The sequence below is a fragment of the Micromys minutus genome, assembly GCF_963924665.1.
Source record: "Micromys minutus genome assembly, chromosome: 4".
Lineage (NCBI taxonomy): Eukaryota > Metazoa > Chordata > Mammalia > Rodentia > Muridae > Micromys > Micromys minutus.
Window position 1 is genome coordinate 32,618,171 of NC_137973.1, and position 23,290 is coordinate 32,641,460.

The 23,290-nt window shown below is 43.3% G+C and overlaps 1 protein-coding gene across 11 annotated transcripts in view; it reads right to left on the minus strand.

The window, feature by feature from the left end:
* PDE4DIP (phosphodiesterase 4D interacting protein) overlaps positions 1 to 23,290 on the minus strand; it is a 124,269-nt gene that overhangs the window by 60,855 nt on the left and 40,124 nt on the right. For all 11 annotated transcript variants that reach the window (XR_013975012.1, XM_080915889.1, XM_080915897.1 and 8 more), the window contains exons 6-14: positions 6,868 to 6,999; positions 5,814 to 5,933; positions 5,518 to 5,610; positions 5,198 to 5,410; positions 3,468 to 3,626; positions 2,486 to 2,599; positions 2,185 to 2,322; positions 1,325 to 1,504; positions 148 to 342 (exon numbers count right to left, since the gene is read on the minus strand). Coding sequence is in view for 10 of the 11 variants with exons in the window: in XM_080915889.1 (XP_080772015.1) it covers positions 148 to 342; positions 1,325 to 1,504; positions 2,185 to 2,322; positions 2,486 to 2,599; positions 3,468 to 3,626; positions 5,198 to 5,410; positions 5,518 to 5,610; positions 5,814 to 5,933; positions 6,868 to 6,999 (1,344 nt within the window). In the remaining variant the exon portion in view is untranslated. The remainder of the gene's footprint in view (positions 1 to 147; positions 343 to 1,324; positions 1,505 to 2,184; positions 2,323 to 2,485; positions 2,600 to 3,467; positions 3,627 to 5,197; positions 5,411 to 5,517; positions 5,611 to 5,813; positions 5,934 to 6,867; positions 7,000 to 23,290) is intronic.

Below are 23,290 nucleotides of genomic sequence, written 5' to 3' on the forward strand. Positions count from 1 at the left end.
AGAAGAAAATATGGACTGGATGTGGCGGCAGATACCTGCAATCCCAACATTCTACAGGCTGAGTGAGGCAGGAGGATTGCTAATTTGAGTTTGGACCATGTCTGCATGCATCACAGGATCCTCATCTGGTTCTGCACTAACGCTTACCTGTCTTTCCTGCTCCCTGGTGCCCATCGACTGGAGCAGCCCCTGGATCTCCATCTCGTGTTCCATGGCTTGTTTGTTGCGATCACTCAGGAGGTCCTGCAGCATCCTTTCCTTTCGCTGCAGGCGCTGGCACAGTTCCTCAGCTATTTCACTCTGCCCGGGCCCGAGTTTATGGAGCAAAGTTGCACTGAGATCCTAATGTAAAAAAATCGACATGACTTTCTGGAGGACATAATTTCCTGTCCCGCACGTTGAAGCACCCATCATAAAGGAACGATAAGGTTCTTGGGAACAGTATAACATCTTATCTTTTTTTTGTTTCCTCAAGCCTAGCACAGGCCTGGAAATACTAACAATACAGAGAGACCCCTAGAACAGCGCTTATGCAGTCATTTCTGAAGTAAGGTTTCCTTATGCTCGACACACAACAGTTAATGTCAGATGGAGCAAGTGGGCACTTGGCTCACATTCTTCCTCTGCAGTGTCCTTTAGAGAGGGAGTACAAGACCATGGGCAAAGGGAATGACGATCCGGGGGAGGCAGCACATGCCTCCTGCAGGCCCAGGCTCCTGTGAAACTCAAGTAAGAGGATGCAAGCTTAAAGCCAGCCTGGATATAAAGCAAGACTGTGCCTGGGGAAAAACAGGAGAGGGCCAAGGAAACTGTACTCATAACAGAGTAATGCCACTACAGCTCCTGGCCCACACAGAAATACAATATATGGTGTTTAAACCGCAGAGCTCTACAGGCTGTCCCGAAGCGGCTATGCCTCTCTGTGATGCTGCTCTGACAAGTTACTTAACCTCTAACATCTAAGTCCTTTCTTTGAAAGCGGAGTATGCCCTCAGAAACTTGTGAGGACTCACTAAGTTAATTTGCATTAGGCTCCTAAAACAGTGTCCAACCCAGCAAGTACATTGTAACTATTATAATACAGGTAAGTTACAATACAGATGTATCTTATGATCTAATTGGTTCTCATATAGTTTCTCTGAGAATGATAAATGATGTGTTAGATTTAAAGTTGTAAAAGGAGTTCCCAGGGAACGGTAGCTACTCGCCCAGGCACGGAATATAATTAAAGAGTTGAGCTGCTGGCTCCGCAGGCCTCGGGAGTCCTGACTGGGGCTGAGCCTATGCATCCTTAGCCGGTGTCTTCCGGGTAGTGGAGCCTTGCCTCTACTTCTTTGTTCCTGTCGTGCAGCGATGTCTGTAACTGCTGAACTATGCTCTCCTGTTCCTTCTGCCAGTGGCCAAATTTGGTTTCCAATTCTTCTTTCAACCACTGGAGGTTCTGGCATGTGGCGGTTAACTGCTCCACTTCCAGGCCTCGGGCCCTCAGGAGACTCTCCATACTCTACAGGGAAAGACACAGCAGACATAAGCAAGGGCACCCCACACTTCTCATTAGTCTTCTGGTATAGTAGCACATGCTTTTAAGCCCTAATCCCAGCACCCAGGAGGCAGAGGCAGAAGGATCTTTGTGAGTTTGAGGTCAACTGGTCTACAAAGCAAGGTCCAGGTCAGCCAGGACTGGAGCACAGAGAAACCCTGTCTTGAAAAATCAAAACAAAACAGGCTTTTGGAAGAGGAGAAAAACACAGAATGTCATACCAGTATTTTTTTTAATCTGGTTTTTGGAGAGGTAATTATAAAATGCATGATAAATAGGTTTGTGGGTGTTCTCTAACAAAGAAATGAATGGCTTCTTTACGAACACAGATGGCAGCTACATAGAATTTGGAATAAGCAGAAAAGCTACACGTATATGTTAAGAAAACAAGCAGTCAGGTGGCACACTGGTGTCCATAGCCACATTAATAGGCAGGGATGAGAAGTTAGAACCATGTAAGCCGCAACCACCGTCCACTACTCCCCATGAGTCATAATGTGAACAGAAGGGAAGCGCCCGGAGCCTCCGACTGCTGGTGGCGGGTGGGTAAATGCTGCTTTTCTAGGGTTAACTTTGTTTAATACTCTGGGTTACAGAGGACGATGGAGGAGCAGTGGGGAGAGTAAGTTGGGTCTAGCGCTCACTTGCATGGTAGCTTCATTGGCGGACAGGACACAGCGTAGTCTCTCTAAGTCATGGTCTCGGTCTCTCACAGCAAGACGAAGCTGCCGCAGTTCCTTGTCCTTTTCTTCAAGAGCAGAGAACTTCTCATCGATAACCCGCTGTGAGGAAAGGAAGGCTCTCAAATACTGCAGGGTTCACCCAACTCTCACCTTTATTCAGTTAGATCCCAAATGCGAGAACTGGAAGCTGAACGCCCAAAGCAGTCGTTTAGTCACCACTGCAGCGAGGACAAATGGCAGTGGAAGGGGGGCGGCCGCGTACCTCCAGAGCAACAGCTCGGTCTTGTATTCGTTGCCGTAATTTCTCGAGAAACACCTCATTTGTGTCCAGAGTTTTGTCTGCGTTATCTCGATACTGTAGGAGCTCCTGAAGTTCCTAATGAGACAGACGTACTTTCCTTTATTCCTTACCTCTTAGCTCAATTTCTTCATTTTTCATGAAATTTGTTGTTTAGTACACATACACAAATGAGTCAGAGATAACAGAGATGTAAATCGTTAGTTCTGCAACAAATGGATTAGCCAGTGAGTCAGTCTGCTCAGGGAAACAGGACACACTATGTAAAGGTGTCAGTAAAGACTTCGCCAGAAAACTGAGCTAAGCCTGGTGGAATACACCTGTTAGTTATCCCAGCACTGAGGGTGCAAAGGCAGGTAGATCTCTGTAATCTGGAGGCCAGCCTGGTCTACAGAGCTCCAGGTCAGCCAGGGCCATATAGTTAGACACCGTCTTAGAACAAAACAAAACCACCAACAGCAGAAAGCTATTTTCCAAATGAAGATGTACCATGGTTACATCTGTGAGGGAGTAGGAATCATACGTATACAACAGTCTGTAAAATTTAGGAGATTCAGTGTCCCCAACACTTAAACTTGGTGACAGAGCTGACTCACTTCTTAGTGTACCATTTTCCCTAAAATTTTCCTTCTATCACTGAATTCTGTGGATATTTCTGTAAGTTCTCTCCTGCCATGTCTTCATGAAGCAGTGTGACTCAGAGGTGCTGCGTTTGCTGAACACTGCCCATACGGTTATGTTCACATATGTAAGTTACTGGCTGGCTAGTATGCTGTTCATGGATGTTCACACATGGTTACTTAACGCACTGGCTAGCTGCTCGTGGACTGTATTTCTCCTCTCTGTACATGTCTCCGACTCCAGCCGTCATATGTGGGCACAGGCCTTGAGATGGTTCGAGCAGGCATTTGAGAGCTCAGAAGCCTGCTTTCATCTGAGGACTCACCTGAATCAGCTGCTCTTTGTGACTCAGACTGTGACTTAGGTGTTGAATGTTTTGTCCCTGGGTTCGAATCTCATTATATTTTTCTGCCTCCAGGACGTGGAGCTGTTGGCTCTTACTGTGCAGTTCTCCTTGGAGGTGTTGTAAAGCTTTTCGCAATTCCTGAAATAAACAGATTATGTTTTTATAGTAACCTTTCCACACAGCCACTGGATGCGAAGACTTTAGCACTTTCAAAGCAGGTTGTGCACAGTGGAGCCTGCCTGGAGAGTCTGAGGGCAGAAGATCTCAAATTCAAGGCTAGCCTGGGCAACATAGCTCTATCTCATCCCCGAAACAGGACAGACAAAAAACTCAAAAGGCAAATAATAAAACATAAAGTAGCAGAGAATGCCATCGCTTAAATCGATATAGAGAAAGCATAGAGACTATAAATCAAATAGGGTATGAAAGCTTATGAAAAGTGTGGAGTCGGAAGTAAATCTGGCATCACAGTTCAGTGACACCAAGGCGGTGCTCGATTTCTGCAGATGATATAGATGGATCTGGAGAAAGAGGATCTAGGTCCAGGTGGACTTAATTGGCGATAGGTAGATATGGATATTTTTAAGGGATTCAACAGGTCTTTTTATCTCATGCAGAAGGGCAGTTTGTATCTTTGTCCATTGGATTTAATCTTATTGTGTTGACAGTTTGTGGATTGAGAATTTAATATATAAGCCTGCTTGAAAAGTTACCGGGCTTTGGAGTCATGCCAGGAGTGGAGGAAAGAAACACGCTAGGGCGGTTGTATCCACCCAGGACAGAAGCGACAGGGAGGGCGGAGTGAACTGCCTGGGAAGGGAACCGCTTGGAGATCCGGCTTGTGGACCGAGTGATGGAGTCTGTGCACTCAGCTCTACACTGGAGCAGTGCCCTTGGAGTGAAGCTATCGTTTTAATATTTACTGCAACAGTATCTGAAATTTTGATATTGCTAAAGAAAATCCAGGGCTCGTAATTAATTTCTGAACTACTAAGACAGGAGACAGCACACAAAAAAGGATATTTAAAATGCAGAAGACAAACAAACAAATAGCATGTGCTCCATGCTAACAAGATAGAGGACTATTTAAGGACTGTATAATGCTTACATATATTTGAATTACATGACTAATTATGCATGTAAATGTCCTTCTCTATTTTACCCAGTGACCTTTTCAACTTAATTCAGTTAATTTATGTATTTACTTATTTATCGTGTGTGCTATTTATGTTGAGTGCACATGTGGCGGTCAAAGGACAACTTTCAGGAAGTGGTTCTCTCCTCCCGGCATAGTTATGGGCGGAAACGCTTGTGAGTCCAGCATTCTGCCCTTGCTGAGCTACCTCACTGGCCTCAGCTGACTTTATCCTTTCAGAATAACCTCAGCGACCTCCTCCTCCATGAAGCGTTAGGTCCCCTTTCCTCAGATCCTCCTGGACATAGCTATGGGAACAGAAACCCAAGTCTTAACATTCTGCCATGTGTCTGCCTCTCCTGCTGAGGTATAAGAAGTTAAGAGGCAGAGTCTCTGGTATCTACCTTTGTACTTTCAGGACACAGTCTGCTCATCTGGTGCATGACCCGGGGGACAACAAACACTGACCACATCAGACAAGATGCAAGGGGGCGGGTTCAGCACAAACTGTCCTGCTTACAAGTCACTGTGGGCAAAGTCAGCACCGGGAGCAGTAGGATGGTTAATGATTTACCTGGTTATGTTTCCAGGCAGCTTCCTTCTGTTGCTCTCTCTCCTGCGCCGCGGCCTCCACAAACTGCATGCATCGCTTGCCGTCAGCCAGCTGCCGTTCTTTCTGGCGCACTAGCCTCTGGAGCTTCTGTACTTCAAGCTGGCTGCAGAATAGAGCGCTCTGAAGGTCAAGCAGGGCCACTTGTTGCTGAGCAGGGGCAATGCCCTCTGAGCTCTGAAAGGAGCAGAATCATAATCAGAGTCACAGGGAGGAAAGCACAGAACCCAGGAGAGACCTGGGCAGCCAGGGCGGCCACACTCCCGCCTGTGGCCCTCACGTACATGGAGCTGTCCGAGCTGGCTCTGGTGCAGCATTTCCCGAAGCTTCGCCATTGTGTCATTTTGACCCTCAATCACCTGGTACAGTTCCTCAGTCTGGAAATGAGAGGAGGTTAGCATGCTAAAGCTAGCCAACAAGTGCTGAACTACTTCTCTCTCCTGTGTAGATGGCAGTAACAGGTTTCCATAGTAAGATCTGCTGGTTTGACAACAGTGACATCTACAAAATAGAGAGTATGTATCTATGCCACCAGCATGACCCGTTTCCCCACAGGTCTGTGACCACATAAGCATTTTACCTCACTTTCCCTGCTTTTTAGCATTTCCTTGAGGCTTTGGATTGTCGTATCTTGCTTCTGAGATGACTCCTGTGCAGATTTTAGCTCACAGCTCATGTCATTCAGTTTCTCTTGAAGAATCTGAATTCAGCAGAGAAACTCCTGTTAGCTCCATGATGACTTTTAACCTTGAGGGCCATCACACTGCCAGCGTGGGCATATCGTCTTACTTCTTTCCCATGCATAGCAACCACAGACCATGAAGAGAGGCAGCAAACATGCATTGCTTCCCTGGGTGCTCAGACCCCTCAGTTCTCATGCACTGCACACGTTCTTTATGTCAACAGCCATAGTATTCTCTCCCATACGACCAAAGAGTGCCTGCTATCTAGTACAGGACAGACTACTGTAAGAGGACACTAGACAAGATATCCAAGAGCCCCTTGGGACAACTGCCTTGAAAGCAGACATAAAATTCTTAACGAGGGTAGGAAGTTACACTAAAATTTAAAGCACAAACTTCCTGTCTCAGAGCCTTACTGTAGAGTTAAAGATTATATGGAAGATCTGACCTCCTTCCCAAAATGCATCAGGAAATGCAGTATGTATGGAACAATCTAAATTCCTGATAAGAAACAGAGAAGGGCTGGGTAAGCTATGAGGACCTGAGTTTAATCCCCAGCAGCTACAGAAAAAGCCAAGCTTGGAGGTGTGTGCTTATAACTGGCTCTGGGGATGTGGAACAGATGGATCTCTGGCTAGCCTAATTTTTAAGCCCTGATCCTAGTGGAAGATGGTCTTCAAAAATACCCCAAGGTAGCTACCTCCTGAGGAACAATAACTGAGACTGATCTCTCCACACACACACACACACACACACACACACACACACACACGTCTACCTGGATACATGAAACTTCACACAAACAGAAAAGGAAATAAAGATAAAAGTGTAGAACTATACTTCTCAGTGAGCCATTCTGTAGAAAGCTAGGGATGCCAAAGCATTCCTCTCCCAGACTAGAACACATAGACTCAGGATAATGAGGCTGGACTAGATCCAGTTCTGATGTACCTTGTTGGAGGCCTCTGTTTGCTGGATTTTGTCCTGGAGTTCTGCCAGGTGGGAATCAGACACAGATGGCTGGGTCGCAGGGGTCTCACTTAAGTTCAGCTTCTGTTTCGTGGGTAACTCTTTAGGCATGGGCTAGAAGGCAGCAGGAAAGACGAGCACAGTGAATAAATGCAGCCAACAATCCATTTGATTTTCATGTTCAAACTGGGCCTTCTTTTTCAGGAAGCTGGAAGGCATAGTTGGGGCACAAATGACCACGTGACTTCCTGAAGACAGTCCTGCCACTTCACCACCATCCTGCCATGCTCCCTCCCTCCTGCCCTTGACATTCTCCACCCATTCACACAGTCACGACTGTGTCAGCTAAAGCAAGTGACCCGGAATTTAAAGAGAAGAGGGTACTTCATACAGAACAGGGCTACAACCAAATATTTGCTTCATTCTATGTTTAATAGGGAGATTAATGAAGGCATCAAAGGATCAAAGTTATATTCCAATGATCTGTCATACAACAGGCCTATTTGTGTTGTTGGAAAACCTGGCAAACTTTATTTTTCGAATATGGGTCATACCTTAGAGAATAGCATTTCTGGTCACCAAATTTCCTTAGTGTGTACTGCAGTTGATAAGAGACGTCCTATTTCTTAAGAGATACACGTGGATGTATCTAGAGTAAATGACTTGTTTGGAGGCTTTTTAAAAACTAATGCACCCAGACACAGAGCAGGAGTCAAAAGGCAAAATGTAACAAAAATAGCAGCCTTCCCAGGTGAGGAAGCATGGGAGGTTTTGTACCTTTTTAAAAATTGTCTCTATAAGCCAAAATAATTAAAAATGGAGGGAGAAAGTAAACATAGAAACATAACCATAACAGTCTGGAAGGCAGTGTACTTTCTAAGGATGCTAAGTCTTAAGGAGCACTGGGTGAACTCTATCAGACTCCACCTGAAGATCACAGTGAGCTAAGACAGCGGGTACCTAAGGACTTCCAGCCCCATTAAATCCTCCCTCCGTCGTCCTTAGGAAAAGCAGAAGAACCGCTATTCATGTTTTTCTTTTCCTGGGCTTTCAAACTTTCCAACCTTCCAGAGCCTGAGGTTACAGCTGACTTTAAATATCTTCCTGCAGGGGCCTGAGCAGAAGTGAGGAGTCTGGTTACCCAGTGCTGGTTTCTAATGCTGTAAGATATCCAGCGCTGTGGGTGGGGTACGATGCAGGCGAAGACTAAGCTCTGGCTCTCATCTGTCTTGGTTTGAAGTAAGTGGTCATACCAGAAGACTATTCATTTTTACAGATCATATAAAAAAAGGCTCTTGGCAGAGATGGCATTTATTTAGATCTACAGAGGATAAGAGCTTTGACACTAGCTATGATGAGGAAGGAAAAATGCTCTAGGCAAACGGGAGGAATGGGTAGGATTAATGGATACAACGTATCGACTTTGTTACTTTTATAAGGATTGGCATCTTTTAATTGACAACTCACATTGAGAAACCATTTTGGTTTTTTTTTGTTTGTTTGTTTGTTTCTTTTTCTTGTTTTGTTTTGAGACAGGGTCTCATACCCAGGTCTGGCCTCAAACCCCACAACCCTGCTTCAGCTTCCCAACTGCTATGATTACAAGCCTGCATCACCGCACCCAGCTTTGAATCCTTGCTAAGATTTAAAAGGGTACAATGAATTCAAGAAAAACAGGTACAAACAAGAATGTTTTACTACCTTTATAAGCCCAAAGCTATTTCTGAACAACTCGTTAAAAGGGTATTTTATCCCTTCTAAATGAACTGATAAAACAAAATCTTAAAATTTAAAAGGTAAGATGATCAAGGAGGGATTGACACATGGTCTCAAACATAAACAAATGGCAGGGAATGGAAACGATCTGCAGAGTCCTGAAAGTTGATGGAATGACTCACAAAAGCTCGGGGACTTCTGACAGCACCTTCCAGAGCTGGACTTATATGCCTGCTTTGGCAAGAAACGGGAATCAAATGGCCCGTTTACCCTGGCTATGCCTCTTGCTTATCACCATAGCATGTTCAGCTTCACCTACGCCCTCCACACAGATGTGCTGAGCACTAAGTAGCAGATAGTATGTTGGAGAAGGAATACTGTATAGGACAAAGTGACTTCTGTTGAAGATTCTGCAGAGCATGGGTTTGGTGGCTCCATGGTAAATATGGAAAGACAGAGTGGAGTGTCGGCCTGTCGAGTCCTATGCAGTAACACAGGAAACCGCTGCAGAGAAACGGTGATGGTTTAACCGACTAGGAAGGGCGTTCCTCCGGAGACTTTATATCTGCATCTACTAGAGAGTTCTTCCTAAGACAGTATCCGAAGGGGAAGTAGCCAGTCATCCTAAAAAGAAACAGAAACTAAGCCAGGCAGAGGCAGAGGCAGAGAGGGTAGAGCTGATGGAAAGTGAGCCGGGGAAAGGAAAGGTATATGTATCTAGAAGGACATCCCAAGAGAAAATCACTGTGAGCCACCTATGACATTTTTCATTTTCTCACAGCTTCACTGAAGAAAAGCAAAATTTTAAAAAGTGAACTTAGTTTTGACAATTTGTCTAAGCAAATACTTCTAAAACATTACAAATGTGGTCGATATAAAAATAAAAAATTTCAGTATTTGAAATTTGAGGTCCATTCCATACTCAGAGCACGTTTCAATGCCAACTAAATACATTTCGAGTGTGAAGGTGGGGGGGCACAGGCTGGTGGTGGATCGTATTAGAACACACTGGACAAAGAGGAAGGAAATGGGGACCAGCGTGAAGGGAGGCACAGCCCAGGTCTTAACCCCCTGTACAGCAGGGATAATCAAGCTGGATTATTAAATCAAGTATGTACTTACATTTTGGTTTTGGTGCTGCGGGGTATCGAACCTAGGGCCTTGTGCAGCTATGTTCCCAGCCCTGACCACAGTGTTTTCTAACAGAAAAGCCATCATATTTAAGTTTTTAGAAGCTCACTGCAGCTGTTTAGTGGAGATGGACAGTTACCAGGCAGAAGAGAGATCAGCCAGAATACAGGTGAAAGGTGAATGGATTATAAAGATAGCAGAGGAAAAGCTAAGTGGGTGGTCTAGCACAGCTAATGTGCTATTGCTCCAGACAACTGGAGGCAGGAGAAGCATGGGGGGTGACTCCCAGAAATACTTGAGATATTTGTTGTGGTAAATATAAGAAGTCTCCTCCAAAGCAATGTGGATTATGTCACACACATACCACAAGAGATGACTGAAATAGATACAATTCTAACAGACAAATAAAATTGTCAGTGATTCAGTGGAAAAGCAGCATGTATAAGACCTGGCTTTTTGTTTCCTCAGTGTAAAATCACTGTCTAGTAACATTATACTCCAAATTTGAAACCTCGCTCACATCAAGCACAATCGAAGACCTAACTCTGGGGCTGGAGATAAAGACGAGCTGTAAGGCTTGTTTACCAAGCATGTGCAAGACGGCAGGCTCAGTCCCTAAGCTGGGTATCAGGGAACAGTTCAACATTAAAATGGCAGGAAGACAGTGCTATGTATTTGCTTTAAATCAGAGACCTCAGAGCTCTGAGAGGAGCGACAAACTAGCCATCTGCCTCAATTCCACTTCTTACACAAGGAAAAAGAAAGCTAAGCTATTCAAGCCACGAAAAAGTCAAGAATTGTCCAGGGAAAACTAGATTGCAGTTGGTAATGCAGCTTTTATTCCTATAAATACAGGGCTCCCATAATGTTTGGAACATTTTAGGGATCAAAGGCTTGTGCTTAACGACTAAGACCAATAAAAAGAAAACCAAGTTAAACCAGGCCTGACTCCTACCTCCCCACCCCACATTCTAATTCTTCAGCAGCCATGTTAGAAGCAAGATCATTTACTTGTATATGTGTATGTATACATACATGTTTATATTCTCATGTATGTCATTTCTCTACCTATACATACATAAACACGAGAGCATATAAGTGGCAACTTTAAAGCTGAATAATGCTACAGGCAAGGAATCTTCTCATGTGAACTGTCTCAGCATGAGTCACAGGAAACTTCAGATTCTGTTAATGACTTAAAACATGGGAGTCTTCCTTTCCCCTTTCTTCATAAGTTAGTCTTTTAAAGCAGAGAAAATGCCCTTTCAGAGACATCCAAAGGGCACTTACTAAATTGCTTTGGGTCAGGAATGTGCACTAAGTTCTTATAAAGTATCAAGCACATAAGCTTGTGGGTCCCCAGACAATCTACAGAGCTGGATGCCAGTTTAGTAGCATCAGGGTCACTCCCAGAGGCTTGGCTTCTAAGACCATGACCTAAGCACGATGCCCTTACAGATGAATCATTTTCAAGTCAGAGTTGGTATGCACGCTGTATCAACCTGAAAAGGAAAGCAGAGGCCAGGCACAGTGCTGCCTGCAGAAGGCTAAAAAGCACTGTTTTAATCTCTGGGTTAACAGCATTTTCCTGGCATGTCCTTATCCTTACAATACTGAGTCACAGATCTCAAACTGCTATTACTTTCTTCCTCTGTTAATCATCAGAGACAAATAAGAACCAGCAGCTAGCATAAAATTAAAGGTCCAGCCTAGGACTATTATCTAATGACTACATTTTCCAAAGGGTCTGGTCTGCCTAAATAAACAACTAAGGTACTAAGTGGGACAATTCACCAATTTCCCCCCCAAAAAGCAGAGATGGGCATTGTAAAGTTTGAAGCAAAGGTGTGCTCTTTGAATTTAGATACAAAGGAGCCTGGTAGCTCAGAGCTCTTTGTGAATTGCAGTTTACTAAGAGACCACACCCCCCTATCATTGCTTTTCCACCCCAGGGCAGGACAACAAAGAAGGAAATTACTACCCAGAATAAGACCTCAAACCTTCCAGAAAATAACCTGAAGAGCCCAGCTCTTCCAGGTGTAAAGTCCACAGACGGCAAATAAATGATTTGCATATAGCAGTAAGCAAGTCAAATATACTGCTGCTGTTTACGTTAATATAAGGAAGAAGGAAATGTGGGTCAAAGTTCCCTCACTGGTTTCAGCCAAGACCTTGCAAGCAAAGCTCTCAGGAAGAAGCTTCAGGCTGGTAGTTAATATACACACAAAGGGTTAAGTGGAAGATTAAACAAAAGGATCCAAATGACTAACAGAATGGTCCTTCAGGTTTCCTTCCTACTGTAGGAAAACTTTTGCTTTCAAGGTTCTTGTATCTACCAGCCAAAAAGAAAACTATCCAAGCCCTGCATTTATTATTCTTCCTCCAAGTGCTCAGAGAAACTGATAAAAGCCGGTCTGCCCTGGTCCCACCTGGCTGTATATTTACCCAACACCATAATAGCCCTTAAGGAGATTAAAATTCAATCAGACTTAATCAATTAGATTAAGATCCAGATTAAGATCCAGAATAAAATACGTATTTTATTTACAAACACTTTGAGCTCAGTGTAACTATTTTCTCCTGCATCTTTAGTTATTAGAGAAAACATAGTAATTAAAACTCTTTCTTGAAGCTCAGTGCATTTTCTCTCACCTCCCAATGTCTTACACTTCAAACAGTAAAGAATGAAGTCATGTGACAACAGAGAGGCCATATCCCACTGGTTTAAAGCGCTAACCTCCATAGTTACTTTAACAAGGAGACTTGATCTGAGGATACAATTACCATAGCTTATACACTGACTCTGTTTTCTTTACGGAAACCCCCCAAATCCTCCTGGAATCCTTGGATACAGAAAGAGGGTTCTTGCTTTAAAATAGGTTAAGCAATGTGCTTCAGGCAATGTAATTAAATGTACAGAAATAAAAGGTCTTGGCTGGAACCGGTGAGGGAACTTTGGCTCAGTAAGGCTCTTATTTAAACAAACTTTCCAACATTTTTAATGAGGGGTATTCTTGAAAACCCTTCCATCTCCAAAACCGGCTGAGTCCAAGCAAAATACCAAAAGGTATTGTTTCAATTAAATATGGAATAAACAAAATCTTGTTGTCTGAGGAGTCTTTAGGTCTTCAACTTGAAGTATAAGACATGGTTGAGAAAAGACAACTTAGCTCCCCATCGTGACCAACCTAGTTTTAGATATTAAATGAAGTTTATATGAGTGTTTAATTTCTAGTATCTGTCTGGTCACAGAAACACTGTTTGAGCCAACAACAGTGGAGATCCATTAAAAAAAGAAGTATCCAAGTGCTGGGCTTATATAATGCTTAACACATCACACAAATGAAAGTACTGATTTTTTTTTTTTACTTTTTTTATTACTTTCATATGTGCTGTTTCTGATAATTTTGCATAAATTTTAAAAACTTCTTGCACTTTCTGCTAAAGTTCTTATTGGTATACACGTTTTACATGCAGCCTAAGCATGCCTCAAAAAACCCACTTAATTGGAATCTCAACTTCACTAGGTACCAAACTGTAAGTTTCTGGGCCCCTGTTGACTGAGGATTAAGCTTTCCTAGTGACTTCTAGACTATCCACCTTAGCCGTGAGTGGTGCCTCTACAGAATGAATGTGCTAGGATGTTTAACAAAGTTAACTGAATCTAGCATTTAGTGTTGCTATAGAAATGAAGTAGCATCTTTCAGGTCCCTGTAAATAGCTGAATTTAAAAGAGTGCTGTGAAATCAGTTGGGTGGACATGAATAGATTAAATTGAGTTCAACTGCCATTCCCCAGCCACTAAGAAATCCAAGAGTAGGGTGAGTGAGTCCTTCCTTAATAACAACTATCTTCTAGTAGGGCTCAGTAGAAATGCTGCTTGTGCAGTTTTCAGCTTAACTTTATGTGTGACAACTTTGAATCCCCAAGTATCTTTCATGAACAAGTCACCATTAGCTATCAGATGATGGTTGATTACTGTCATCTGATGACACTGCCCAGATGTTCTTTCTAATGCTTTCCTGGTGGATTAATAGGTTTCAAACTATGTACTAACCATTTTGAGGTGTCTGGGGGATGAAAAACTTAAAACTCCAGGGAGAACTTGTCAGGAACCTAACTCTCTTACAGAAAGACAATGCAAGAACATCATACACAAATCTAAAAATAAAACCCAGCAACAATCAAGGGATGGTGTGGACAGCTTCTCATGCCAAAGGTGAGACTTCTTTAAAAGAATCTTTATCTTTTGTTACATACAATTCTGACAATAGGAACTGTTAAACTGAAACTGTTTAATTTAGGTAAGTGTAAATCACATTTACTAAGGGGCACAAGCAAAGACTGTAGCCGAAAGCGGCTCAATGGTTAATTTTTTTAAGCCTAGACCACTATTATCCTGGAGCTAAACAAACCGTGGGAAACCCGTGGACAGCTCGTCAGAAAGGCACTATCTGTAGCCATTCTGTATACCTGGAACCCGATCGGCAAATACTCATCACAGAGATCATCCCACAGCTCCGGTACGTCTGAAATCTCCCAAGGATAACTCACAGGTGTCCTGTAAAGGGTTTTCAAAGGCCTGTTAAGGAAACTGGAACTAACTCCATTTGTCATGATATGGCCAGGCTTGGCTCCAGGTAGGATGGATTTCACTGGAATAGGAAGCTTGCTCCCTCTGGGACTCTGAATGGGTTTATAATCAAGACCTTTAATCATGCTAAGAGCTAGCTCCAGTTTGTGGCTACACAAATGCTGTGGAGCCTGTTCATCAGAATAGTAGTCACACTTTACAAGTTCTTTCGCGCTTCTCTCCGTTTCCTCATCTTTCTGTTGTGGAGGACTAGCTTGGACAGTAGCATCCAGAGATTCCACAGAGGAACCTGGTGTCCCTTCCTCCATGCTTTCACCATCCAGGGGGCCCTTTGTGCTTGTTAAGTCTGGTGGCCCAACCTCTGACAATGCCGGCTCTTCAGTGCAAATGCTGGTAGACCACCTGCTTGAGGGGGCATAAGAAATACTTCTGGCCACTTTTCGAGGCACCTTACAAATGGCTTCATAGTCGGAATCCGCAACCCGCAAAGCTGCACAACCACGGCATCTCCTGGGTCGGTTTCCGGGCCCTTCGGAAGCATGACAGCTGTGTGAGTCGTTTATCTGGTCCTCATTTTCTACCCAGCACTCAAACCCTGAATAGGCAAAGTCTTCTTGGAGCAGTGCAGCGTACCTCATATCTGGCAAGCCGGAAATGTCTACTGTCCCACTCCCCGCCTTGTTCTCCTCGCCAGAGTCATCATTATTCTTCCGATACATACTAGCGATGCAGAACTTGAGGCGATCCTTTTCCAGGAGCAGCTTCTGCAAGCGCTCAAGAGAAAGGGCTTCGATCCTGGCAATGACAGTATCGAATCGGTAGATGCGGTCAAGCATGAAAGCACACTTGCTGCAAGCAAACTCGGCTTTGCCATCACGAGCGACATCTTTGCCTAGGACGTGCGAAAGCAGGACCTGGAGGTTGAGCTTGGACGCGGTATGAAAGATCCAACGCCGCTGGTTTCCACACAGCTCCCGGGCACAGATCCTGCAAATCTCTTTCATCTTCTCTCCTGGAGTGTGCAGAACTTCTTTGTAGCGGCCACAGCTGAGAGTTGCTCACCGGCTCTGGGATGCGGTCCTCTCTCCACCTTGATGGTTTGGGGCTGGCATGGCCCAGTCCCAGGTTCTCACCGGGCAGGGGCACACCTCTGCGTTCGCAGGCTCTGGGTACCACAAACCAGCCCCGCCCCTCGGGCAGGGGGCGGGCGCAACAAGACCGGGATGCTGAGTGACAGAGCACAAGCTGCGCGAGGTCGCTGCCAGGACCCTCACAGCTGTCTCTCCCGCGGGCCGCCTTGTCCTCTGCGTCCTCCCGGACGGGCAGGCTGGGCTCCCGGACAGTAGTGTCGGCTCAGAGCTGACGCAAAGCCCGGGAGATGAAGCATCAGATTTCAAGATGGCGCCGGGGTAGGCGGCCTCCCCAAGACTCCTCTGGGAGTTGTAGTCCGAGCACTGTAGCTCTGCGCATGCGGACTGGCGAGTAGCTCGCCTCGCCCTCAGTCCAGTCTCTCCTGCTAACCCGGTAAAGTGGACTTTGCTTGGAGTGGAGAATGGAAAGTGAGATGGTATAAGATCGACCTGCCTGGCAGCTTTACTCTGATAAGATCTCACCAAACACACAGATCCTTTCAATGAATCTCCCTCCTCTTCTGAATGCCTTGAGGCTCCTCCCAGGGAGGAGAAAGCCCAGTCCCCTCCCTGGTCTCTCAACGCCAGTGCCACGTACACTGGATGTGGCTTGGCGGTGCCACTAGGTACCGCTGCGCCACCGCCTACTGCCGCCGCCCCAGCTTCTCTCCTAATTCTGTCTGACTCTGGGATCAGAAGGCCCCAGGCTGCAGAGATGGTTGGGGAGACTCTGATAAGTAGAGGAGACCGGTTGAGTTTGCTAAGGCCAAGCGAAGATTGGCCCTTACCTGAGACTGGATTGATACAAGAAAAAAGACCAGTGTTTCTATCAATGCCGGGTGATGTGTGGATAGTAGACCTAGGTGTTTTGTCCTTTTATGAAATGGTGAGTAAGGAACGGACAGTGTACAACGCAGGAACCTGAGAGTCCAGCAAACACCAGGTGACTGCATCTGATGATTAAGATTTTAAAGAGTGAGAGGAGGGTCTTTGTCAAGCTTCAGGCCTCCTGAGAGGAGATAATCACGAATTCTCTTTTGGGTTCTGGAAATGGAAGAGGGGAGACACACACTTCTTTGAAGGTGTTTTCAAGTACTTCAGAATTAGGGCTGGAAATTCACTGGCGTAGTTAGTACGTGGTTTTACTACTGTACAGTTAAGTCTCCCGACCCTTTCCTGTAGAACTTCACACATATAAGAAGAAAACCTGGAGCAGCGACTGGAGAAAATGAAGGTATCTCCAGTAAGGAATTCACCTCCTGGCTTTAGAGACAAGTACCAGAGGAGAAACAGTATCCCCAGCAACCCCTTGAACTTCCTCCAGAGCAGAAACTTGGGTCCCTAACTAATGACTTTTAGATTAAAAAATTGTGGGGCAGGGGACTATCATAATTGTTCTAATCACCTAAGCAAGATCCCGTAGCTTTGTATGCTACATAACTTTGCATATATAATTCCATTTAAAGACCATAAAATGGGATTCCAAGTAAAAGCAGCTGCATTTTTTTTTTTTTTAAATCCTTAAGTTATGTCAGCTTGAAGGTCAGAATAAACTGAGCATCAGTCTTTGGAATGTACAAAAATCTATTAAAGGCAGTTTCTGAACTCACTATGACTGATGGACAGGCAGAGAGCACTCTATTTCCTCCTACACAAAATACTCCAAAATTACACAGAAAAATCGATCGGGAGCGGTCATAGCGGAGCCAGCCCTCACATGGTCATTGGCAGTTAAAAAAATTTGATCATAGTCAGAAGACTGCTGTGTAGATAACAAAGCTTGAAGCTTAAATAAAACCCAGAAGAAACATTACAATAAGTTTAACATTTTATGATACTTCTCATCTTGATCACAATCTGTAGTTAACAGTAGTTCCTTTAAGGAAGGAAACAAAATGGAGTAGAAGGAACTAGATGAAGACATTTTATTCTCTGTGCTACGAACCATTTGAATTTAGCCCAGTAAATATTCGGGTATTACCTTTAATTTTTATTTCATTGATTTTTTAAAAAAAAATTTAGATTTAAAATATTGTGAATGTATGTATGTGCACTACATGTGTGCTGGCTGCCCTGGGAGTTCAGAAGCAGGAGCTGGTTTCCCGGAACAACAGTTCTAAATGCTTATGAGCCACCATATGGGTGCTGGGAGCTCAACCCAAGTCCTCTGCAAACCCAACAAGTACTCTTAGTAATTGAGTCATCTCTCTAGCCCTAACCTTTAAATTTCAAAAAAGATCCCACCCGTAAAGCCAAAGGCCATGTCAATTTAACATATCAGGTTCTACTTATCTAAGCCGTAAAGCTTGAAACTGAAGAGAAATGCTTGAAAGTTGTATGATATACATATAGTATGGGCAACTTAATATGAACAAAGGTTCAAATAGAGATATACAAATTAATAATAATGGTTATATCTGGAGAGTAAAATGGATTATGTGTGTTCCTTTTCCATCACTTGGATTCTATAATTTTGTAATAAATATACAATATAAATAAATATGTGATTTAAATAACATTTCTTTAAAACAAGGTAGGATGCCAGGCTTGGTGACACATACCTTTAATCCCAGCACTTGGAAGGCAGAGACAGGCAGATTTCTGTGAGCCTGACTCTACATTTCAAGTGCTAGGCCAGCCAGGACTACATAGGGAGATCCTGTCTTAAACAAGGTAGGGTAAACATGTTCTTACATAGTTGTTCAGCACTATCCAGCAAGGAAAAAGAATTGGTTATGGTGTGTCTTCATGCTTGGGTCTTAAAAACTTGGTAATAAAAAGAAGCCATGTACAAATAAAATATTTTATGTGAAATGTAATTGTTTCCATCATTTGGAGTAAAAAAAATAGGAAAAAAATACATCTATTGTGGTAGAGGTCAGGAAGAATTTCAGGATGAGAGTGAAAAATTAATTTCAAAAGAAAATGTGCTGGCTAGTTTTATGTCAACTTGGTACAATCTAGAGTTATCAGAGAGGAGGGGTCCTCAATGAGAAAATGTCTCCATAAGATCTGGCCATACGCAACCTGTGGGCTATGAACCTGTAGTGGTCAAATGACTCTCTCATAGGGATTCCCCAAGACCATCAGAAAGCACACCTTCTTGCTACATTACATTATAATTTGTAATGGTAGCAAAATTACAGTTTTGAAGTAGCAACAGGAATAATTTTATGGTTGGGGGTCACCATAACATAAGGGATTGTATTAAAGGGTTGCAGCAGGAGGAAGGTTAAGAACCATTGCTGTAGGGCATGTTCTTAGTGATTGATGGGGAAAGGCTCAACCCATTATGGGTGGTACCATCCCTAGGGTGGTGATCCTGGGTTGGAAGGGCGGGGGATAGAATTGAGCTAGCGTGAGGGGTCAAGGACACTGTTAAAAGATCTACAGAGTCAGCTAACCTGGGCCCACATGGGCTCACAGAGATGAAACAGAGCATGTAGGGGCTGGACCTAGGCTCCCTACACATCTGTAGCCTGTGCAGCTTAGTCTTCATGTGGGTCCCCTAACAAGTGAAGGGGAGACTGTCTCTGACTCTGTTGCCTGCCATTGGATCCCTTCCCCTAACTGTACGCCTGGTTGGGCCTCAGAGGCAGAGATGTGCTTAGCCCTGATACTGTTTCATGTCCCAGAGTGGGGTGGTACCCAAGGGGTTTTTCCCCTTCTCTGAGAAGAACTTGAGGGAGTTGGGGGAGGGGAGGACTTGTGAGAGTAGAATTGGGAGGACAGGAGGAATGGGGGGTCGAGATCAGGATGTAAAGTGAATAAAAATTAATGAAGAAAATAAAGAAAAGAAAGCTGGCCGAGCACAGCATAGAGAGCAAGCTAGCACTCTGCCCGCCCTGTCGCTTCTGTCCCAGGTGGATATGACCACCCTAGCGTGTTTCTTTCCTCCACCGCTCAGCACAAACATTACTCAAGAGCCTGAGAGCTTTTCTGCAGGTTTGTATGTTGAATTCTCAATCTACAAACTTTATCCACAATAAGATTATATCCAATGGACAAAGATACAAACTGCCCTGCTATATGAGATTAATAGACCTATAGAATCCCTTAAAATATTTATATCTACCTATCGCCAATTAAGCCCACCTAGATCCAGATCATCCTTCTTGAGCTCCATCTTGATTTCCCCCCTAATTCTGCACCATTTCTGTTTTTCTACCTTTCCTACTCCTACCTCTCAACTGTCCAATCATAAATCACCCTAATATCAATCTACAGCCCAATCCCAAATTTTGAAAAAATTTCTAACTCTTGTTTAATATTAATTTTAGAAAACAATTTCATATATATGAGCATCCCATACATTTATGACTGAAGCAATGCATGTAATTAAGGTGAGACCAAAGATTTTTGTGGTGATTTATTTCTAAAATTTGCAGAAGGCACATAATAGAAAATCGGAGAGTGGGTTTCCTAGTATGTAGTTTTAAGTACATTACCAATGGTTATCAATACTACTATATCAGTAGTTTGTTCAATAACCAACTGGGAAGGAAGGTTCATGCCTATAATTCTAGCAGGTAGGAGATAGAGGCAAGAAGATGAGGAGTTCAAGGCAATCCTCATCTACATAGTGAGTTGAAGGCTAGCCTTGACTACATTAAATCCCTATCTCCAAAAAGAAAAGAAATAGTTAAAATAACTGATGAATACATTCATAAGCATGTAGTAACTTAATAGTTATCACTTAGATGACTAACTTTAGGTGAAGTCACTTACATCTGTCTGCTCCATAGATTCCTAGTGAACAATATTGTCTGAAGCTATCTTGGAAAGTTTAAGGCAGGCAAATGAATTTTCTGGAGATGGCCCTCCATCTTGCGTGGCCTTTGTTGGGTGAGCTCTGTGATGCAAGGTCATCAGAGACTTGATCTCAGGATTGCTTCTTGCTGCTGAGATGCTTCGGCTGTTACTATTATATAGCCTAATGATTCCTGGGCATTAGCCCACCCTATTGAGCAAATCTTATATAGCAATGCTATATAGATAAAGTAATGATTTCAAATTTCGATAATGATTTTATAGAATTCCTAAATGTATACAAGTAATCGCAAGCCCCTATAGAATACAGCTGCAAATAGAGCTCTATGAACCTTCATGTGTCATAGGCTAATTGCCCTAGGATAAGAAAGAAGACTTGAAACATATTTGTGATCAAGAAAAAAACATTCCTTCTAGGTCAGGTTGAAGGATAAGGCCATAGGTTTGCATAATGATAAAGCAAGGCCATGTGAAACTGTTGCTTTGAACTTATAATGAGTTTATAGAATGAAACACTACTTTGGACCTACTATCAACATCCTTCTGTAACTCCCTTTTGTGTAGCATTTTACCTATGAAGTAATTTTATAAAGATCTTTTATCTAAGAAGATATAAATTGCCAGAGAAAAGAAAGACCATCTACAAAGTGTGTGTGTGTACACTTAAGAGTTAAAAAAAGTTCAGAGTTCTTCTGGGCATTCTTGCTAGCCCCAGATAATTAAGTCTAATTCTGTCAGTAATACTGACCCCATAAATCTCCTGTCACTATCAACATGACCCCAATAGCCAATTCCATAACCCCTTTTGATACCTGTTAACCCTCTGATGTCAAATCTGGCTTTTGACACAAAATGAAGTTTGAAAATAGAAACAACAGTTTCACATTTTAGTATTCATCAGATATATAGAGTGTGTGGGGATGGGGTGGTAATAAAATACAGATCAGATTGCTTCAACCTAACTCTTGGTGTTTGTATTCAGTAAGTAGACAGGATGGGTCTTGAGACTTTGCATTCGTAACAGATCCCAAGATCTAGCTGCTTGGTGCTGGTAGTACTGCTGCTGTCTTCTGAGAGCTGTGCTTTGAAAATCACTGAACTAAAACTACCCTAAATTGGATAAAGGAAAAAAAACCTTCAGTAAGAATATCAGAAGTTCTATGGGAGCTGGAGATGGCTCAGTGTTAAGAGCATTTACTGCTCTTGGAGAGGACCCAGGTTCAGTTCCCAGCACCCACATGATGGTTCACAACCTTCTGTAACTTCAGTTACAGGAAATCTGATGCTCTTTTCTGCTTTCCGTAGGCACTGCACACCTGTAGTGTATAGATATATATGCAGTCAAACACACATACATATAAAATAATTTTTGAAAAAAAAAATAGGTTAGAAGTTATATAGGACAATGAAAAAGATCTATTTTAAAACCCTACTTATAAAAATTAATGTTGAACTAAGAAAAAAAAAAACTATACCCCAGTTGGGGATGGTGGCTCATGGCAGCCTGTTATCCTAGCACTAATGAGGTGGGGGCAAGAAGATTGGCACTGGTTGAAAGTCAGCCTGGGGTTGCATTGTGAGTTCTAGGCTAGCCTGGGCTACAGAGGGCAACTCTGTCTCAAAAAAATAAAAAGAAAAGGGAAAAAGGAGGGAAGGAGGGAGGGAGGGAAAGAGGGAGGGAGGGAGGAAAGGAGGGAAAAAGGGAGGGAGGGAGGAAAGGAGGGAGGGAGGGAGGGAAGGAGGGAGGGAGGGAGGGAAGGAGGGAGGGAGAAAGGACTATATTCCCATTTGGTGAACAAGTTTTCTTTTGTTAGCATTTGTTTGTTTTGTTTTGTTGTTAGTATCCTCCCCATTTACATATTAGAGTCTGAGAAGTTTCTCTTGGAACCATTGTCATTTTGTATCCACTGTGTGGCAATAGAGCTGTCCTGTTTCTAAGGTCTAATTTTGGCTTAAGAGGGAGTTTCCAAAGAAACGAGAAGTGGGAAACCCCCATCTTCCAAACCAGCTGTACTGGGTTTCACTGCAGATAACTGTTCTAATTACTAAAAGCTCTGCCCCACCCCCAAGTGGTTCAGGCATACAAGATGAAACAAACAAAAAGCTCAAAACAAGACAAAAAAAAAAAAAAAAAAAAAAGAAAGAAAGAAAGAAAGAAAAGAAAAGAAATGTGACATGTCCAAGGAAAGCCACCATGTCATGTTTGTGACAACACACACAGCTCATGGCCTCCGGGTACTAGAAGTAAGAAACAACGGTGTTTTCCGTCAACTAAGGTAGAATTGGGAAACCTGGATGTTAAAAGCAGGATGCTTCCAGTTTGTGTACAGATTGAAGTCATGCGTGTTAGTGTTCCTAAGAGAAATCAGTTTCTCTGATTTCTCAGCTACCCAGTGTAGCTTTTTGTTACAGCAGCATAAATGGTCTAAGACAGCCCTTAGATCAGTATTTTTCTAGATATGAGTAAATAGTCCTTGGATGAATAAACCAGTGCTTTCCCCCTTTTGTCTCCAGCTCCTTAAATCATTTTCATGCTTTGCAGACCAGAATCTTGGCTGCTTACTGTAGGCCACAATGGTTTCTCCTTTCTGTGTTGCCTTACGTTTTCCTTGCGCAAGTGACTTTCATAGTTGACAGCTTCTGAGTGACAAAGGCTCTCCCTCATACAGCTTGTGTTCGTTGCCAGTGTCAGCACCCTGAGCATTCCATGTAAATCCTGCTGCTGACACTCTATGGAATCCCCCTCTCTACCTCCTCTGCAGCTCTAAGTATCAAAGCTACGGTTGCTTTTGACCAGAAGTTCTTATCCTGAGACCTGTTACTAAAGGTTATGACCGGGAGAGGAGAATGCTGAGTGAGCGTTTGTATATGAGTCTCCAGTTCATCATTCAACAGCTTAACATGAGGAACCAAAAGCTTCTCTAAAAACAAACAAACCAAAACCCCAAACCTCCTTATATGAAGTTGTCTGGTGCTTGCCTAAGCTACAAATTCCTGTAAGGGTTTCCTTTTCCACCGTGAGCATTCAGATCACATTCTTGCATTAGTATCTACGTCAGATCTC